Source organism: Dipodomys merriami, unplaced genomic scaffold, assembly GCF_024711535.1.
Source record: "Dipodomys merriami isolate MVZ:Mamm:240054 unplaced genomic scaffold, mDipMer1.0.p SCAF_33, whole genome shotgun sequence".
NCBI lineage: Eukaryota > Metazoa > Chordata > Mammalia > Rodentia > Heteromyidae > Dipodomys > Dipodomys merriami.
Genome location: NW_027204826.1, coordinates 17,636,619 through 17,655,797, shown reverse-complemented (window position 1 = coordinate 17,655,797; position 19,179 = coordinate 17,636,619). Strand labels below are relative to the sequence as shown.

At 54.2% G+C, this 19,179-nt stretch overlaps 3 protein-coding genes across 6 annotated transcripts in view; 1 reads left to right on the top strand and 2 right to left on the bottom strand.

Moving 5' to 3' along the window:
• Znf592 (zinc finger protein 592) overlaps positions 1–13,215 on the bottom strand; it is a 31,772-nt gene extending 18,557 nt beyond the window's left edge. For 2 of the 4 annotated variants that reach the window (XM_070043326.1, XM_070043329.1), the window contains exons 1-2: positions 13,138–13,215; positions 3,962–4,048 (exon numbers count right to left, since the gene is read on the bottom strand). The gene's annotated coding sequence lies outside the window, so the exon portion shown is untranslated. Of the gene's footprint in view, positions 1–3,961; positions 4,049–4,252; positions 6,189–11,010; positions 12,269–13,137 lie in introns of those variants that run through there. The other 2 variants (XM_070043327.1, XM_070043328.1) reach the window with 2 other exon arrangements.
• The window catches only part of LOC138841791 (basic proline-rich protein-like), a 23,913-nt gene continuing 4,802 nt past the window's right edge, over positions 69–19,179 (bottom strand). Inside the window, exons 3-6 of the mRNA XM_070042677.1 lie at positions 13,610–14,078; positions 12,378–13,426; positions 3,962–4,048; positions 69–316 (exon numbers count right to left, since the gene is read on the bottom strand). Coding sequence (XP_069898778.1) covers positions 69–316; positions 3,962–4,048; positions 12,378–13,426; positions 13,610–14,078 — 1,853 coding nt within the window. The remainder of the gene's footprint in view (positions 317–3,961; positions 4,049–12,377; positions 13,427–13,609; positions 14,079–19,179) is intronic.
• Sec11a (SEC11 homolog A, signal peptidase complex subunit) overlaps positions 13,867–19,179 on the top strand; it is a 27,956-nt gene continuing 22,643 nt past the window's right edge. Inside the window, exon 1 of the mRNA XM_070043324.1 lies at positions 13,867–14,055. The gene's annotated coding sequence lies outside the window, so the exon portion shown is untranslated. The remainder of the gene's footprint in view (positions 14,056–19,179) is intronic.

The window sequence follows — 19,179 nt, the reverse complement described above, 5'->3', positions numbered from 1 at the left end:
AATGTGAGTGACCCCAGAGCGCAGATCCACAGCCACCACGCCCATGCTCACCAGCCACGTGGAACCCCTCACGCGGGCATCTCCCCGGGCGCCCATGCTGCAGGGAGGGGAGGAGAGGAGCAGCTACGCACAGTGACAAGCCCATTGCCAGCTCTCACAGCCTCTTGGAAGGGCAGCGCGGGCGGCTGCTGGGCCGGGAGCGAGGCCGGCTGCTGGGCCGGGAGCGAGGCCGGCTGCTGGGCCGGGAGCGAGGCCGGCTGCTGGGCCGGGAGCGAGGCCGGCTGCTGGGCCGGGAGCGAGGGCGCCCCTCCGCACGCTACGTTCAGGGGCGTCAGGGGCGTGGGTGCCGTGCAGTGGCGGCACGCGCCAGAAGCCCACCACTCAGCCTCCTTCTTAGAAAGCTCACAGACACGCGCGTGCTCTTTTCATCCCCGAGTACCAGGCCGCAACAGCAGAGCCGGTCCAAAATACAACAGAAGTGAAAGGGACCTGGCTCAAGGGGCGGAGTGCCTGCCTAGCAAGCACAAGGCCCAGAGGTCCAGCTTCAGTACCAATGTGAGTAAATCAATAAAAATGGCACTAGAAAAACAGAACAAAAATGGCACGAACTCTTCCTCCCTGCAGGATACTTCTGATTCTCACAGGAGACCTGACTTTACACCACACCCAGGTATCCACACCCAGGTATCTTTTTCTCTACTCAGCAAGTGCATGCTTGATTCCCTAACTTGGGCTGTTTAAAGGACAGAGCTCTCTAGCTCTCTGCGTCTGAAGTGAGAGCAAATTTCACCTACAGGAGTGGTAGTGGAGCCCCTAGGGGCAAAGACAACTCCAGACTGGCAAGTTGGTACGACAAGGCCCTTTCTTCAGAGAAATTTCTTTTTTTTTTTTTTGGTCAGTAGTGGGGCTTGAACTCCGGGCCTGGGCGCTGTCCCTCAGCTCTTCAGCTCAAGGCGAGCGCTCTACCACTTGAGCTACAGCGCCACTTCCGGTTTTCTGGTGGTTTATTGGAGATGAGTTTCACGGATTTTCCTGCCCGGGCTGGCTTTGAACCACGATCCTCAGATCTTAGCCTCCTGAGTAGCTAGGATTACTGGCGTGAGCCACCAGCGCCCAGCCCTTCAGAGAAGTTTCTATTCAGGAAAGATCTAGAAGCTTTTTAAAGGGTTACTACCAGTTCCCATTGTTTGTTAAGAGGGTCTATGAATTCATCTAGGAAACTTTAGCAAATATTGAAGTGAGCACATAAGCGGGGCATGAGGTACAAATATGATCTTAATTTTGGAAGGGGGTCACCAGGCCTACTAGAAGTGAGAGGAAAGAAACAGGACTTCTGGTCATAGCAGAACTAGTAAGCAGAATTTTCACTGCCAAAACTGTAACCCCAAAAGACTCAGCAACTACATTTCGTAGGACTTGAGTGGCGGTACGTGCACTGTCTCTGTGCGCACATGAATGTCTAGGTGGTGTCACTACAGAGAACTAGGAACAGTGAGGTTCTTAACAAGGCAAGTGCGTCCCTGGTACTGAGGCGTGAGCTCAGGGCCTCACGCTCTTACTCAGATCTTTTGTTCACAACTTGTGCTCTACTACCTGAAACACACCTCTACTTCTGCTTTTTGCTGGTTAATTGAAGAGAAGGGTCTCAGGAATTTGTATGCCTGAATTGGTTTCAAACCACAATGCTCAGATGTCAGCCTCCTGAGAAGCTAGGATGACAGGTGTGAGCCACCGGCGCCCGGCCATGAAAAAGAGTCACATACTCAAAATCACTCAGAGGAATAAAGCTGAGCTGTAAGCTTTATGAAGAGGCTTATCTGTCATTCATCACTACCTTCCCCATTAGGTACTCAATGAATATTTGTAGAAGCAATAAAATAAAACCTTCATGTTTGCAAAAGGCATTAAAGCTGTTCCAAAGTGAGGTTGGAAATTAAAACACAAGTTCTTAAGAGTCTGTATAAACAGGGAAATTATGGCAAATGACCACCAGTGAAAGCAACTGTGAAGGAACATTTAGGGAGAAGTAATTCTAATTTTACTTTTAAAATAACATGTTCTAAGCTAGCCATTCAATAAGCCAGGCTGGTTTCACTCCAAAAGGCCCCAAAGACATCGAAGCAAACTCAGACTTGCGGTCCTGCCCTCACCTAAGACCCACTATGCCGGGGCTGCATGGTTTCACTTCCTCGAACCTAGCAAAGACATCCCCAAAGCACATGCTGCCCTAAGAAACGAGACTGAGGTCCTAAGCAGGGCAAGGTGTTCCTGGGCACATGCTCATCCAAGGGGGCCTCAGGTACCACACGCCCGTACTCACAGAGCTCTACTCACCGTACCCAAGAGGAGGAGCAACCAGGTAGCTGGTAGGGCAAGTGGATGGTAAAATGTGGACGTCTGAATAAATGGAATATTATTGTCCTTAAAAGGGAAGGGTGGGGCTGAGCGCCCGTGGCTTGCACCTATCATTGTAGCTCCCCAAGAAGCTGAGATCTGAGGACTGCAGCCCATAGCCAGCCCAGGCAAGAAAGTGTGAGAGTCTTGTTTCCAGTTAATTAGCAAAAAGCTGGAAGTAGAAGCTCAGAGAAGACTCGGGCCCTAAGTTCACACCCCAGGACAAGCGCCCACGTGCACGCGTGTGCATGTACACACACACACACACACACAAAGGGAAGGGGGCTGGGGATATAGCTCAGTGGTAGAGCCCTTGCCTAGCATGTGTGAAGCCCAGGTTCAAGCTACCTACCCCCCAAAACGGAAATCTGACATGTAACACACTGCACGGAAGAGCCTTGAAAACATTATACTACATGACACAGCATCACAAGTCAGACTCAAAAGACAAAAATTGAATGGCTCCACTTGTGACCCTCTAAGAGAAAGCAAATCCATTGTCAGAAAGTGGAGAGGCAGCTGCAAGGGCTGTGGGAAGACTGGACAGGGTTTCAGGGAGTGAGGAACAGGTTCAGAAATGGGTGGCGGGGAGAACAAAGAGACAAATGGCACATGGTCTCCCTATATGTGGATGCTAAAGCCAAAATGCATGAAGATATGACAAATTAAACAGGCCTCAAGAAACAAAGGACAGTTACCCACTTTGTCATATCATTGCTAAATGACTCCCTGGTCTTGACCATATAAATGGTAGATATATGCACGCAATGGAGGGAAGCCAGAAGGAGGAATAGAATAAGTGGGAAACAGAACAACACACAACAAACAAAGGGGCCCATCAGCTGCACTGGACATAGAAGAAAAAGAACTAAGCAACCCAAAGACAGCAATGGGAAGGGAGGAATGAGAGGGAAGAGGGAACAGCCCACACCAAGCAAAGGAAAGAAATGTAATCATCACCTGATGTGGGAGAGATAATTTATATTGTCAAAGCTCATAGAATTCACAAACTTTATAGGCCATGATAATACAACTTGCCTTGTGAAGGTTAAAATGTGTTTGTGACTTTAATAAGTATCATTATTCCACAACACTGTGAGGCATTGAAATTTATGTAATCACCTAATCTCAATTTAAAGAAAAAGAGAGAGAAGGGATGGGTTGGAGGGTGGTGGCAATGTTGTCAGACACCCTGTTCTCATACACTGTTTTGTAGAATGGGACCTTCTTTGTACAACTACTTAAAGATATAATTTAAAAATGTTTAAAAAAAAAAAAAAAAAAAGAAAGCAGGGGCTGGGAAGGTGGCTCGGTGGTAGAGCGCTTGCCTTGCATGCATGAGGCCCTGGGTTCAATTCCTCAGCACCACATAGGCAGAAAGAAAAAAAAAGAAAAGAAAAGAAAGCGAGGCAGCAGGGAGGGCTGCTGCCGCAAATGTGCTCAGGGCCAAGGAGCCACCCATTTAGGGAGTGATGAGCAGCGCTGCATTCATTTACCACCAGAACCAAAGAAAACCCAAGGACCGGAGAAGCATTTGTAGGGGAGGCCAGTCAGCCTGGCTCCATACCTCGGGCAGCTCTCAGAGCAAGGGCGTGGCGAGAGGCCCCAGGAGTGGGAGGGGGACTAGGCACCTGGTCTGGAGTCCACACACCACCTGTAGAGAGAAGAAAACAAATGCTGCTTAAGCAAACTTACAGGTAAGTGTCAACGCCTGGAAAGGGAGTCTAAGTCTAGCGTGGTGCCGGGAGCCGGTGCAGGGAGCCGGACGCAGCCCAGCAGGCGTTTCTGTGCTGCCCTGGTTTACCCAGCAGCCAGAACTGTGTCTCTTGCGCCCTGTCTCCCCTTGATGGATACTTACTGTCTGGTGGTGAGCTACTAGGAGTGTGGCCTCGGCTGGGGCTCTCTGGGATGGAACTGCAAGGCCTCTGGCCCCAGGGACTGGAGGGCAGGGGTGGAATGCAGGCATAAGACTCACCCTGGCAGGCGGGGCTGCTCTTCTGCGAGCAGGGCACAGGCAGGTCAGGAGGCCGCGGGACATGGGGCTGGGGTGCGGCTCAGCGCTAGAGTGGGCGAGCGTGTGCCAGGCCTGGGCTCCGCCCCCAGGGCCACCAGAACAGAAGGGCTCTGGGAGCGTCACTATGCTCTTCTCCCAAGTGGACACTCAGTCCATCCTGGATGTTAGAAAATGTTCCCTAGAGGAAACCCTGGGACCTCAGACTCTAGACAGTAACCACGGCCCAAGGAAGAAAAGCCTCCTTAAGACATTTGAGGTCTGGAAGCAAACCGTTTCCTAATTGCTTACAGCGGGTAAAGGCCTGAGGGCAAAGTTCATCTCACAACTGTCAAGTTCACAGAGCACCAGCTAGGGCTGGGCCAGAACAGGCTTTTCAGAACTGACTGAAGATTAGAGATCCCTGTTGGCCCAGGTGCACAAGAGCTCTGCAGGACTTTCAACACAAATGGAACTCTGGTGAGGAGTGGTGGACTCAAGGTGATCTCAGCACCAGGGAAGCTAAAGCCGGAGGATGCAGGGCAGCTGGATCACAGAGGACAGACAACCCAGTCTCAAGACAACAGCAAAATCTAATTAGAAAACAGTGGTACTCAGTAGGCACTAAGTTGAGAATGAACTATAACTTTGAGAGGGACGGGAGGGAAAAAACTGGGAGAGAGCAAGGGAAGGAGTGACTGTCCAGAAAGAAATGTACCTATTACCCAACTCATGAACTGGTAACTGTACATCTCCTTTATAACTTAAAAGGGGGAGGTGGGGGGTGGGAAGGTGGCTCAGTGGTAGAGTGCCTGCCTAGCATGCATGAAGCCCTGGGTTCAGTTCCTCAGTACCACATACACAAAACAAGCCAGATGTGGCGCTGTGGCTCAAGTGGTAGAGTGCTAGCCTTGAGCAAAATAAGCTCAGGGACAACACCCAAGTCCTGAGTTCAAGCCCCAGGACTGACCAAAAAAAAAAAAAAAAGCAAGTGAAAAAACAGGTTATGCCGGACACCGGTGGCTCATGCCTGTAATCGTAGCTACTCAGGAGGCTGAGATCTGAGGATCGCTGTTGAAAGCCAGCCCAGGCAGGAAAGACTGTGAGACTCCTATCTCCAATAAACCACCAGAAAACAGGAAGTGGTGCTGTGGCTCAAGTAAAAGAGCGCTCACCTGGAGCTGAAGAGCTAAGGGACAGTGCCCAGGCCCAGAGTTCAAGCCGCATGACTGACCAGAAAATAAAAACAGGTTATGAGAGATGAAGTGATTTTTTTCCTAAGTCATACGAAATGGAAAGTTGTTTTTGCTGCTTATAAGACACAGACTTTTTGATTGATTGATTGATTGATTGCCAGTCCTGGTGCTTGATGAACTTGGGGCCTGGGCACTGTCCCTGGGCTTATTTTGTTCAAGGTTAGCACTGTACCATTTGAGCCACAGCACCATTCTGGCCTTTTCTGTGTATATAGTACTGAGGAATGGAACCCAGGACTTCATGCATGCTAGGTGATCACTCTACCGCTGAGCTACATTCTCAGCCCTTATTATTTTTAATTGTCAAAATTATATTTATGTACACTTCTGTGTATCATGTAAAAAATACATACATGTATGTATGTGCAGTATTCATCACACATTTACTATCTTTAAGGACCTGAGACTCACAGCCTAAATGAAGTATTAGTGACATAGCTTTCACCACCTTACTTAGCCAGTTCACTCCAGGACAAAAGGCCTAACAAAGCAAGACCGAAATGGGGTCCCTCCTCTGCAAGTCCCAAAGCTCTGCCTAGCTGTGTTTCTGGACCCCAGAGCGCCTGGCCTGCCGCAGGCTGGGGCCTGCTGCAGTGCGGAGGCCTCAGGCGGGGGTCTGCCCCGCGCTGCGGCAGCGCTCTCAGCTGCAGACAGGGAGCTGCCGAGAGCCGCTGCATGTGAGCAGCGTGCCGAGCCACACTGGCCCCCGCTCCGGCCTGCCCAGGCAGTGCGGAGAAAAGGTCCTGCCGTCAAGGACGGGAGGCCCTGAGCCCCTCAGGAGTGCAGGGGAGGCTGGCATGTGGTCTCAGGTTTTAGCACCAAGCCCTCGGGCGTGCCTCACTCGGCCGCTGGAAGATGAGTGCTTTCTTTAGGAGCATTTCTAAAATTAAAAAAAAAAAAAAAAAGCACCTAACTCAGGCAGGCGGGATGGCCCGCGCTATGACCCCGGGCTCAAGAGGCTGAGGCAGGAGGGGCTAGAGCCTGAAGCCAGCCTGGACAATACAAGACCCGCTCTCAGAACCCACCAACCTAGCCATGAAGCAGCCACCCAACCAAACTGTGCACACTCTCAGCACCACAGCTGCATGCTGGTTGGAGGAGCTGCCTAACACCCCTGGGAAGGGGGGTCGGGGTGGGGGGCGGGGCTGGGCCACACAGAGGGCTTCTCTTCTAACAGTGACCAGCTCCAGCATCATGCCCGGTTTTGAAGGACACAGTCTGTACAGTCTGGCTTTTTGCTTTAGGACCTTCAATGTTTGTCTCCATACTGACTGAAACATAAAAAAGCCTTTACAACATTAAAATGGTAGGAGAAAGCAAAAAGAACCAAGTAAAATCCTCACGGACCCCATAACTCAGAGGAAAGGAGATCTTACTGAGAACCCGGCCCCGGAGCCAGCCTGTCTATTCTGTTAGACCTGATCGACCACTCCTGCGGCCTCAGCCTGAGCTGTGGGATGTACTTTTGTTTTTGCCAGTCCTGAGTCTTGAACTCAGGGCCTGGGCACTGTCTCTGAACTTCTTTTGCTCAAGGCTAGCACTCTACCCCTTGAGCCACAGCACCACTTCTGGTTTTTACTGTTTATGTGGTGCTGAGGAATCAAACCCAGGGCTTTATGCATGCGAGGCAAGCACTCTACCACTGAGCCACCTTCCCAGCCCCACCATTTAATTTACCTCTTGATAGGCCACCTTCAACATCGGAAATGGAGATGGTAGGGACTTAAAGACAACTCTAACTTGGTGGCACCAAACTTGGATCCATAGAATGGGTGCGAGATGACATGTCAGCACACATTCCCCTGCCATCAAAAACAAGCTTCTCGAATGTGGCCAGCTCCTGTCCAGGTGTGCACATCACACCTGTCTGCAGAGCAACCAGACACCCACAGACGGCACAGCAGGACCTCGCAGCACTCCTATTCAGGAAGTTCATTTGTTAAAAAAAGAAAGAAACAAACATAAATAAAATAGTTAAAACCAGTGTTTGCGTAGGAGATAAAGGTCTAACTCAAACACCAGGAGGGCTGGGGCTGCAGCTCCAGGTGATACACCTGGGGGTGGCCCTCAGGCCACAAACAACGACACAACACAAGATGCCAGGAGTAGCTGTGGGCTCAGGGTTTATTAGTGAGTCTGGTTCCCTCTGTACATCATCCGCACTTCTTAGGTTTTCTACCTGCACACGTATCCCCTGTGTAGCTTTAGAGTTTTAAAAAGAATAACCAGCAACCGGGTCCATTCATTTCACTGAAGGCTCTGCTCCTCCCAGGGCTCAGAAGCAGGAAGCAGCAGTATGGAGTGTGCGCAAAGCTCCTGGGGCCAGGCAGGGGACATGAATTACTTTAGTTTTTGTTTCCAAACAGAATGGAAGTAAAGACTAAATCAATCTTCCTTCAAACGCAACTGCAAGACCCCTCCAATCTCCATACTTCATAGATCTCAGCTCCTAGACAACTTGCAACACATCTGCTTTTTTTTTGGTCAGTTGTGGGGCCTGAACTCTGGGCCTCGGCGCTGTCCCTCAGCTCTTCAGCTCAAGGCGAGCGCTCTACCACTTGAGCTACAGCGCCACTTCCAGTTTTCTGGTGGCTTATTAGAGATAAGAGTCTCACGGACTTTCCTGCCTGGGCTGGCTTTGGACTGTGATCCTCAGATCTCAGCCTCCTGAGTAGCTACGATTACAGGTGTGAGCCACTGGCACCCGGCTAATGCAGCTGCTTTGCCACAGCCCAGACACCAAACTACCCATGCCCCACGGCCTGCACAGCCTTCCACAATACTTCCTTCTTAGTAAAGCTATGTCCTCGGGCTGGGAAGGTGGCTCAGTGGTAGAGCGCTTGCCTTGCATGCATGAGGCCCTGGTTCGATTCCTCAGTACCACATAAGCAAAAAGAAAAAAAGCCGGAAGTGGTGCTGAGGCTCATGTGATAGAGCACTAGCCTTGAGCTAAAGAGCTGAGGGACAGTGTCCCCGCCCAGAGTTCAGGCCCCACAACCAGACTCCCCCCCCAAAAAAAAAAGCTCTGCCCTCTTCTTTAAACTCACAAGCTAAAGATCCCACCCAGCAGATAGAGAATCACCTTTCCCATCCATCAATACTGTTAGTGACTACATTGAAGGGTTGTTGGAGGAAATATTCCTTGTTAAGGGAAATATTCTTTTTTTTTTTTTTTTGGTTGGTCCTGAGGCCTGAACTCTGGGTCTGGGCGCTGTCCCTCAGCTCTTCAGCTTAAGGCTAGTGCTCTACCACTGGAGCCACAGCGCCACTTCCGGCTTTTTCTGTTTATGTGGTGCTGAGGAATCGAACCCAGGGCCTCATGCTTGCAAGGCATGCACTCTACCACTGAGTTACCTTCCCAGCCCCTGGAAATATTAATTTTTATGGAGCTTGAGAAAAACAAACAGAAATTGAAACAAGTGATTTTGGTATTGGTGCCAGCCCAGGCCAGAAAGGCCGTGAGGCAGTTCAGAGGACATCCTGCAGGTCCATCCCTTGCGGTCAGTTAAAACGCTGAGTCTATTCACCGTCTTAGTCCACTTCCTGAGTCAGTCTCCCTGAAGCCAATCAGCTGACGGCCTGCAAAACTGAATTTCTGGTCTCAGATCCTGAGGTAGAGCAATCCACAGAAACCGTGCGATCCGGGTGACACCTGTGACCATGCTGTGACACCACCGCAGCGTGTCTGCCTCTCTTCGCCTACCTCCCCACGGCCTGCAGAACAAAATCTGAGCCTTGGTGCTCGAGGGCCCACCCAACAGCACTTCAAGGTTCTAAGTTCAAATTCAAGTATTAAAATCAAACTCCTTGGCCTGGTGCGGGTGGCTCATACCTGTCATCCTAGCTACTCAGGAGGCTGAGATCTGAGGATCGCAGTTCAAAGCCAGCCTGGGCAGGAAGTCCGTGAGACTCTTATTTCCAATAAAAACCATTAGAAAACAGGAAGTGGTGCTGTGGCTCAAGTGGTATAGTGCGTGCCTTGAGCTGAAGAGCACGGGGACTGGGCCAGAGCCCAGAGTTCAAGCCCCACAACCGACCAAAAAATAAAAGTAAAAAAAAAAAAAAATCAAACTCCTCAACCGTCCTTGGCGGCCCCAGGCCTTCCGGCCTCGCTCCCAGACCGCAGGCCCCTCACAGCTCCATTCCTGCACGTGCACGGTCCCCGCAGCATGTCCTCATTCAGGTCTGATTTGCCTGCAAAACTTCACTCAAAAGTTACCTTCTCCCTCAAGCTCTCCCATCTTCCTCGGCATCTCATTCTCACTGCTGAACAGCTAGCTCTTTAGCCAGAAGTATAGAGGAGAATGGTAACTAATCACTGTAGCTGGTCCTTTGAAATACCTGGCCTCGGCGGCTCGGTGGTAGAGTGCCTGTCTAGCTAGCTAGCATGTGTAAAGCCCTGCGTTTGATTCCTTGGTACCACGTACACAGAAAAAGCCAGAAGTGGTGCTGTAGGCTCAAGTGGTAGAGTGCTAGCCTTGAGCCACAGAAGCTGAGGGACAGCACTCAGGCCCTGAGTTCAAGCCCCAGTACTGGAAAACAAACAACAATAACAACAAAAACAAAAACCTGATCTCTCCTGGGTACTCTAGCCCCTAGAGGAAAGGAACTCATTTTATTCACAAATTCTAGCACCATATTGGAGCCTGGAATGAAAAATCAGTGTTGAGTAATTCTCCACATGGAGCACTGCACAAAGTTGCTGAGAAAAAGACAAGCCAAACGGTTCAGGACCTGAACCGTCCCTGCCTTCCTCCTTATCAAAATGACTGGTCGCATGGGCGAAAGGCAGCACGAAGGTTTACAGCCTCAAATTAGGAGCAGGACAGTAGAGGCTCACCCCTATATTCCTAGCTCAGGGACTGAGACCTGGAGAAGGGAGCTTCCAAGCCAGGCAGGAAATTAACCGGCAGAAAATGGTACGATACCAGCCATGAACAAACTTGAGGGCTTGAGTTCAAGCCCCAGTACCAACACAGAAGTAAATCACAGCAACTAACATTTGAACTACACTGTTGACAAGGATCAGTTTCATCCACACAAAAAGGCTATGAGGTGCCGGGCGCCGGTGGCTCACGCCTGTCATCCAAGCTACTAAAGGAGGCTGAGATGTGAGGATTGAGGTTCAAAGCCAGCCCGGGCAGGAAAGTCTGTGAGACTTTTACCTCCAATGAACCACCAGAAAACAGTAAGTAGCGCTGTAGCTCAAGTGGTAGAGCGCTAGCCTTGAGCTGAAGAGCTGAGGGACAGCGCTCAGGCCCAGAGTTCAAGCCCCAAGACCACCAACAACAAAAGGCTATGAGCTAAGTACTTTTCTCCCTGTTCAGATGAGGGAACTGAGGCAGAAGGCTAATAAGCAAATTTGTGTACCTGACTCCAGAGCCAGCGAGCTGGGTTTGAATCCAGGCTGCTACAAATGTGACTGGCCAAGCCACCGCCACCCCTGGGCTTGCTTCCTCGTAGGAGGCCGATGAAAACCCGATTCTCCCACAGCCTGCAGAGGACTGCGTTGTAAACACAAGACTGCACAAATCACTGAAATAGGCTCCCGGCCCGCAGACACTCCCGAAGAGCCCAGGAGCCTCGGCGCCCAGGCCTCCCTTCACAGCAGGGAGCTTTCCCAGACCCACCAGGAAGTCAGGCCGCAGCCCGGGAGGCCTGCCCCATCTCCTAGCACTTTCCCTGGAGGAGAGCAGACCTTTAAAATGTAAATATTCCTAATTACAGTCGACGTGCAGCCTGCACTTCAGAGGCAGGAGGCCAGGCCCCTAGGCCATGGACGGACCCAGCACCTTGCCACACGTCCCCTCCAGCCCCTGCATTCTTTCACTTCCTCCAACTGGCCAGGCTCTGAGCCGGTCCACACACGGTTAACTCACCCTCCTCCCGCCGGGGCCTGCACGTCACTTCCTCCGGGAAGCCTTCCTGTGCCCCTGCTCCCCGCCAGTCTCTCCTCTCTTCATCTTTCTCTTCTTTCAGCACAGTTTGAAATTATTAGCTTACCACTTCCTTCAAAAGTTTGATTCGCCCGGGCGGAGACCGTCCGAGCTCAGAGCACATTCTCCGCCTGTGTGGCCCCAGGTGAAGCCCTATTTGCTAAAATAAAACACCGGGCGCCACTGGCTCCTGCCTGACATCCTAGCTACTCGGGAGGCTGAGATCTGAGGGTCTTGGTATGAGGCCAGGCTGGGCAGAAAAGTCTGAGACTCTACCTCCAATGTACCAGCAAAAAGTTGGAAGTAAGGGTGTGTAATGTGCTAGACTTGAGTGAAAAAGGGACAGCTCCCAGGCCCTGAGTTCAAGCCCCAGTACTAGCGTGTGTGCCTGCATGCGCACTGAAGACACTTCCGCAAGGACTCCTCTCCAAACTACTCTAGTGTAAACTTGACACTGGCTCAGCAGAGCATGGTAGTCCATGCCTGTAATCCCAGCACAGCACTCAGGAGGCTAAGGCAGGCCAGCCTGGTATACAGACGGACAGACGGACGGACAGACAGACAGACAGACAGACGCACCTATGTCACACATAGATAACTGTGTGAGATACACACACATACAAAACCATCCACCCTTGTACACCCAGTTCTCCCCGCTTTTCTCCTGAGCATTTAGCACTGTATTTCTGGCACACATTTCACGTGCACTTCACCGGGGGCAGCCCTGCCTCGCACGGATCCGGTGACAAGTAGGAGCTGGCTGAGGCTCAACCCGGGGCCTTTACCCGCGAATTCACGCACACTTAGCTCTGCCGATAAGCGCTCGGTCACACGCCGGGCCGGGTGCTGAGGAGCCGCCTGCAGTCCCGGCGGTGGAGGAGGCCCGGCCTCCGCGGGCGCGAGCGGGCGCCACGGGCCGCCGCCAAGCCGCGCCGGTGGGAACCGGGGCAATGGGCGCGCGGCCCCCGGGCGGGAAGGCTGGGAGCCCGCCCGGCGCCCCGCGGGCCCCGTCCCGCGTGCACCTGCCAGCGACCCCCGCGGGCCCCGGCCCCGGCCCGCGGGCGTCAGGCGCGGGCGCGCGAAGGTCGGGTCCCGCCCCGCGCGGGCGGAGGCTCGCAGGCCGCCCGGCCTCCGGCCCACCGCGGCCCGCCAGCCGGGCAGGAAGACGCCGCGCCGCCGCGCGCGCGGGGCGGGGGACCGGTCCGGCCCCGAGGGAGCTCGGGCGGGCGGAGGGCGCGGAGCCCGCGGGGCGCCGGCGAGGGGCGCTGCGCGGCGGGTCGGCGCCGGCGCCCGCGGCGCTGTCAGCGCGGCCCGGCGGAGCGGCACCGTTATCCGGCGCGGGCGGCCGGGCGGCGGCCGGGGAGGGGGCGGCGGCGGGCTCCGGGCGCGGGCGGGGGGCCGCGGGGCGCCAGGGCCCGGGCGCGGCGCGGACGCGGGCTCGCTCCCGGCCGGGGCTCCGGGGCTCGCGGGCCGCCGCCTCCCGGCTCCGCCCGGCTGCGCCCCGGGGCCGGGACGGGGCGGGGGGGGGCGTCCGGGGCGGCGGGCCCCGCGGGGCGCTTACCTGAGGGCGGCGGCGGCGGCGGGCCCCGGCTCGGCCGCGCGCGTCCCCGGCGCCGGCTGCGGGAGCCACAACATGGCGACGGCGGCGGCGGGCGGGGCTGCGGCTCCGGGGGCGGAGCGGGGGCGGGGGCGCGAGCGGGAGGCGGCGGGGCCGGCGGGGGCCGGCGGGGCCGCGGGCGGGAGCGGGCGCGGGCGGGGGCGGCCGCTCGGGCCTGGGTTCCGGCCCAGGCCGGGGCGGCCGCGGGGCTGCTGGGGCCCGGGCCTCGGCCTCGGCCTCCCGCCGGGGCGGGCTGCGCGGCGCAGGCCCGACGGCGAGGCGGGGACGGCGGGGCTGCCCGCTCCGACCCGACGGCCCCTCGACCTGGGCCTGCGCTCCCGGACGCGCCCTCCGCGCCCCGGCCTTCAGTAGTCGCCCGGGCCGCCCTCGAGGGGCCGCGCTCGGCCTCTCGCCGCGAAGGGCCTCGGGCGCCTACGAGGCGTCGTCCCGGCTGAAGGGCCGCGTGCGGCCTGGTGGCGGCTGCTCATGGCGGCGCGGGCCCGGCACCCGGACGCCCGGCCAGCGGAGGCCGCTCGGGGTTCCGCCGGGCCCCGCACGCCTCAGCCGGGCGCGGGCGGCCGCTCGCCGGGTGACGGCCCCGAGGCCTGGCGCGGGGGAGGCCGCGGGGAGGCCGCGGACGGGGCCGGGCCGAGGGGGTTTTAGAGTTGCCGTCGCGCGTCCGGCCTGCAGGAAAAGCCGCGGGAGGACGGACCGCGGCCGGTGCGCCCGGCCTGACCGGAAGTGGCCGGGCGGCTGCGCCCCGCACTCCTGGCCTCCCGGGCCGAGCGCGGTCAGCGCCCCGGAGCGGCCTCCTGCCAGCCGCCCGGCCAGGCCGCCGTCCTCCGAGCCCGGGATCTGGACGCCGGACCGGCCCACCACGAGGTACGACAGGAGGCCGTGGCTGCCTGGGGACGGGCCGGGGGCGGGGGGGTGGGGCGACCGAGACAGCCCGGCCCGGCCCGGGCTCCCGGCACCGCAGCCGCCCCGGAGGAGCGGAGGAGCGCGGCTCAGAGCCAGGAGACACTGCCACCTCCGAACCCCACCAGGAAGACACGGAAAAGCCCTCCGGGGAGCCGCGGCTCCGGTGGTGGAGCGCTGGCCGCGAGCGGAAAGCTCAGAGGCCGCGCCGGGTCAGAGCGGAGGCCCTGGACCCGCACCGCGCGCGCGTGCGCGGTCCGCACGAATGGGATGCGAAGGGCACATTACCTCGTGTGACTATTGTAAGTTAGAAAGTTAATAAACGTGCGTTAACGTCTGCACGCTGCACACTGTCCCACTCGGACACGCAGGCCCCTGCGACCAGGTTCAGGAAGAAGTTTAGGCACCGCAGGCTGACATTTTCAGCTTTACTTTCACGTCTTTTTTTTTTTTTTTTTGGTCGGTCGTGGGGCTTGAACTCTGGGCCTGGGCGCTGTCCCTGCGCTCTTCAGCTCAAGGCCAGCACTCTACCGCTTGAGCCACAGCACCACTTCCTGTTTTCTAGTGGTTTTTTGGAGAGAAGAGTCTCACGGACTTTCCTGCCCGGGCTGGCTTTGAACCGAGATCCTCAGATCTCAGCCTCCTGGGTAGCTGGGAAGACAGGCGTGAGCCACCGGGGCCCTGCATTTTCATGTCTTTTTAAATGCTGATAAGACTTCTCACATTGGGTATCTTAACCCACTTTAGGTCAATAGTACTTTAAAGGATGATGAAAAGAAACCAGACCACCTCCTGCTGCTGTTGGCATTCTTGTTTTGATTAGTTACCCAGCCGGTGACCTTAAGCTTGCCTTGTTTACTTGTCCCAGAAATCAGCAGGTCAGACTGACCCTCCCAGGCTGCTGGGCAGGCCGGGGTGAGGGGCTGGCAGGAGTCAGGCTTGGGTTCCTCCTCATTCTCAGTATTTCCTAATATCAATACCATTTAGGGTCGATAAATATTCTGTTCTTTGTCCAGCTTGAGGCACAGACTGAACTTCAAACAAGGTAAACTACTGCCTGCAAACCAGAAACCACACTTGTGTTTATTTGGGGACAAGGGTTGTTTTGTTGAGATGACATCTCAGTATGTATCCAGGCTGGCCTCAAATTCAGGATCTCTCTGTTTCAGTCTCCCAAGTACTGAGATGACAGTTTGTTACCACCATTTTTGGATTCATATGTGCTTTAAAAAGTAATTTCTGGGGCTGGGAAGGTGGCTCAGTGGTAGAGTGCTTGCATGCACGAGGCCCTGGGTTCAATTCCTCAGCACCACATAAACAGAAAAAGCCACAAGTGGCGCTGTGGCTCAAGTGGTAGAGCGCTAGCCTTGAGCTGAAGAGCTGAGGGACAGCGCCCAGGTCCGCCCCAGGACTGACAAAAAAAAAAAAAAGTAATTTCCAACTGTAATTTAAGTCATTCCAAAGCATTGAGTGCTATAGAATAGCTTTCTTTTCATGTTTCTCACCAGTGTATATAATTGTAATTAAATGAATTACACTGGTATATGGCTGATATAAACAGATTTAGGACCAAACACAATGCCATGATATTCCTATAACTTTACTTGTCAAAGTGGAAAGTTGGAAATGTAACAGTTGAGTCACTGATGATGTGTAACATTGTGTAACTTAATACTGAACACACAGATGAGGAGGAGACTTGGCAAACATCTGATTGCATAGCCAGTTGAAAAAGATACAATTGGCTAGAGTGTGTCTAACTGGAGGAGTAAGAAAAAGTGCAGAGGTTATGCAGAGAGTAACTTACTCAGGGTCCAAAGCACTCCGCAGGAGGGCCAGGCCACACTGGAAAGGGCATCTGCATGTGTCACCTCAATGTTGAGAACAGTGGTCCCGAACACAAAGCTAGGCCCTGGAAGCCCAGCTCAGGTGACAGAACCAACTTGAAGAGGCTGGATGAAGAAGGAAGGCTGGTGGAGAGGAATTAAATCTCTTGTCTCCTCAAATTGCTGTCCTTCTGGTACCATTTAACTGAAAACGGCCTTAACTTACTTTTACCTTTTTTTCTTTTTCGTTTTGGCCAGTCCTGGGGCTTGAACTCAGGGCCTGGACACTGTCACTGAGCCTCTCTGTGCTCAAGGCTAGCACTCTACCACTTGAGTCACAGCGCCACTTCCAGCTTTCTCTGTGTATGTGGTACTGAGGAAACTGAACCCAGGGTTTCATGCATGGTAGGCAAGCACTCCACCACTGAGCCACATTCCCAGCCCTAACTTTTTTTTTTTTAATCTATTTATGGGCAGGGTTTCACTGTGTGAGTCAGGCTTGGCCTCAGTCTCCCAATTATTTCCCTCTTTCCTCTCTCCTTAGTTTTTTGTTTGTTTTTGTCAGTTGTGGGGCTTGAACTCAGGGCCTGGGCACTGTTCCTGAGCTCTTTTGTACAAGGCTAGTGCTCTACCATTTGAGCTGAGGCTCAAAGTTTTTGAACCACTATCCTCAGATCTCAGCCTCCTGAGCAGCTAAGATACAAGTGAGCCACCAGTGCCCAGCTCCCCTCGTTTTATCTTTCTGCAGTGCTAGGGATGGAACCCAGGGCCTCATGCATCCAACTTAAGCTAGTGTTCTACCACCAAGCCCCCATGATCACTTTAAATGGCTACCATTACAAGTTCAAATGGTTAAGCCTGCCTATTGCATTAGCAAAGCCTATACACAAAAACACTCCCCAGCGCTTGTGAGACGATGCTGCGTTCAGAAAAAGCTCTGGCAGTGTCAGTACCATAATCCTTTTACAAGGCAATTTGTCAGCGCTCTGAAGAGCCTTCATAGAGATGCGATTCCCTTTTAAATCAGTAGCATTCCCAGAAACTTCTTCCTGAGGAAGAGTCCTTCCAGCTGAACACTATGGCTCACACCTGTAATCCCAGCTACTCAAGAGGCTGAGATCTGAGGATCAAGGACCAAAGCCAGGGGGGCAGACAAGCCTCTTATCTCCAATTAACCAGCAAAACACAGTCATAGAGGTGTAGCTCACATGATACCAATGCTTGGTACCTATCCTGTGCGAGGAACTGCCTGGCTTGGGGATTTTTAGAGTGGCCAGCAGTGATGTCAATGAGGCTCTGAGTTCAACTCTCTCCTCTCTCTCTCTCTCTCTCTCTCACACACACACACACACACACACACACACACACACACACACACTGCTCAAAAGAGAAGCCACATGCAAGGTTTTTCCTCTACCCTTATTTTTGAAAGTAGGAAGTTGAAAACATAATAAATGGCTAGGTCACCGATGATGTGTAACATTGTGTAACTTAACTCTGAGCACACACAGAGGAGGGGAAGCTTGGAAGACATTGGTTACACGGTGAGTTGAAACATATGCAGTGTGCTAACAACCACAGAATCCTGTGACTCTCAGTGCAGTTTTCTTAAGAAGACATTTGTGTATCAGACAAGAGCAGCAGGCAATATCCCCCTGAATGTGTAACCAAGGGGAGTTCATGAAGGGGCAATGTACAAGGGAGCAGGTCAGGGAGCAACAGCTGCCCCAGGTCTAGCTGTCTGCTGAGAAGCACTGCCAGGGAGCCTTAGGGCCAGCGGGAGCCAGCGGGAGCCAGCGGGAGCTGGGAGTCACGCGGCCCTTCCTCCGGTTCTCCCAGTTCTCCCTCGGTACTGACCCAACAGGAAGTCCAAATGACTGTTGTTCACGATCAGCCTCTGGATCCTAAAGACGGGAGGAAGGGGGAGGGGGAGGAGGGGCAAAGGCAGAATATCCAGCAAGCTTGTGGTCATGGACCAACAGGGGTGTGGCTCAGTGGCACAGCACTTGCCTAGCGTGTGCAAGGCCCTAGGTTCAGTCCTCCACAGTGAGACAGAAAAAAAGCTGTGCCTTCCAGTTACTAAGCATGGGGTTAAGAAGCTCAAGAATCCGGCTGGGAATGTGGCTTAGTGGTAGAGTACTTCCCTACCATGCATGAAGACCTGGGTTCGATTCCTTAGTACCACATAGAAAAGCTGGAAGTGGGGACTGGGAAGATGGCTCAGTGGTAGAGTGCTTGCCTTGCATGCCTGAGGCCCTGGGTTCCATTCCTCAGCACCACATAAGAAAAAAGCTGGAAGTGGCACTGTGGCTCATGTGGTAGAGCGCTAGCCTGAGCTGAAGAGCTGAGGGACAGCGCCCAGGCCCAGAGTTCATTCAGGCCCTACGACCGGACCAAAAAAACAAAAACAAAAACCCAAGTGTTAAATGGAAGCCTCTGCCCAGCAACAGCATGTGGTATGGTGGCAGTGGCTTCCCCAGCCATGACAAATCTTGCTTCCTCTTATGATGGAGCCTGGCAAGGCCCCAGGCAGCAGCCAGAGGGGAAGAAATAACTAGTGGGAGAAGGCGGGCAAGGAAGAATCCCCAAGGCTGACCAGGGGTCTGGCCGCGGTAGTTTACACTTCAGGAGACAGAGATTGGGAGGATCCTGTGGTTCCAGACCTCAACAGGCAGGGTGTGGTAGTGCACTTGTTCAGCTACTGGAATGGCATAGATAGGTCCAGGCTGGCTCAGGGCAAAACCATGAGAGGTGTGCCTCCAAGGTGGAGTTCCCGCGGAATGTCACACGGCAAAGCCAGGAAGACCCGGGCCGGGCCGGAGAGTCGTGAGGACCGCAGGGGCATCTCTAGGCACAGCAGGGAAGGCAGGAGAGAAAGGAAGGTGCCTCCTGGAGCCACAAGCCAGCCCAGATCTCTGGCCCTGAGGAGGAAAAGTAAGACATTAACCAGAGAGCATTCCAGAATCAGGCGAGGTGCAATTTTCTTTCTAAAGGTCAAGAACACTGTTTTGTGTTTGTTTTTTTAAGGCAAAGGTAGCAATTGCAGATGCTGGCAGGGAAGGGACAAGAGGGTGTAAAAGGTCGGCTGAGGTACACCACGGTGGGCACGTAGGCCCTGGGCCGGCAGCTTCTACAAGACACCTGCCAGTAGAGGAAGCACAGAAGCCCAGTCCCCTGCCCACATCTACCTGCCAGAAAACAGCCAGGCCATGCCACCACGCTGAGGCACCGGTGCGGGATGCCTCGGTGAGCCCTGAGGTAG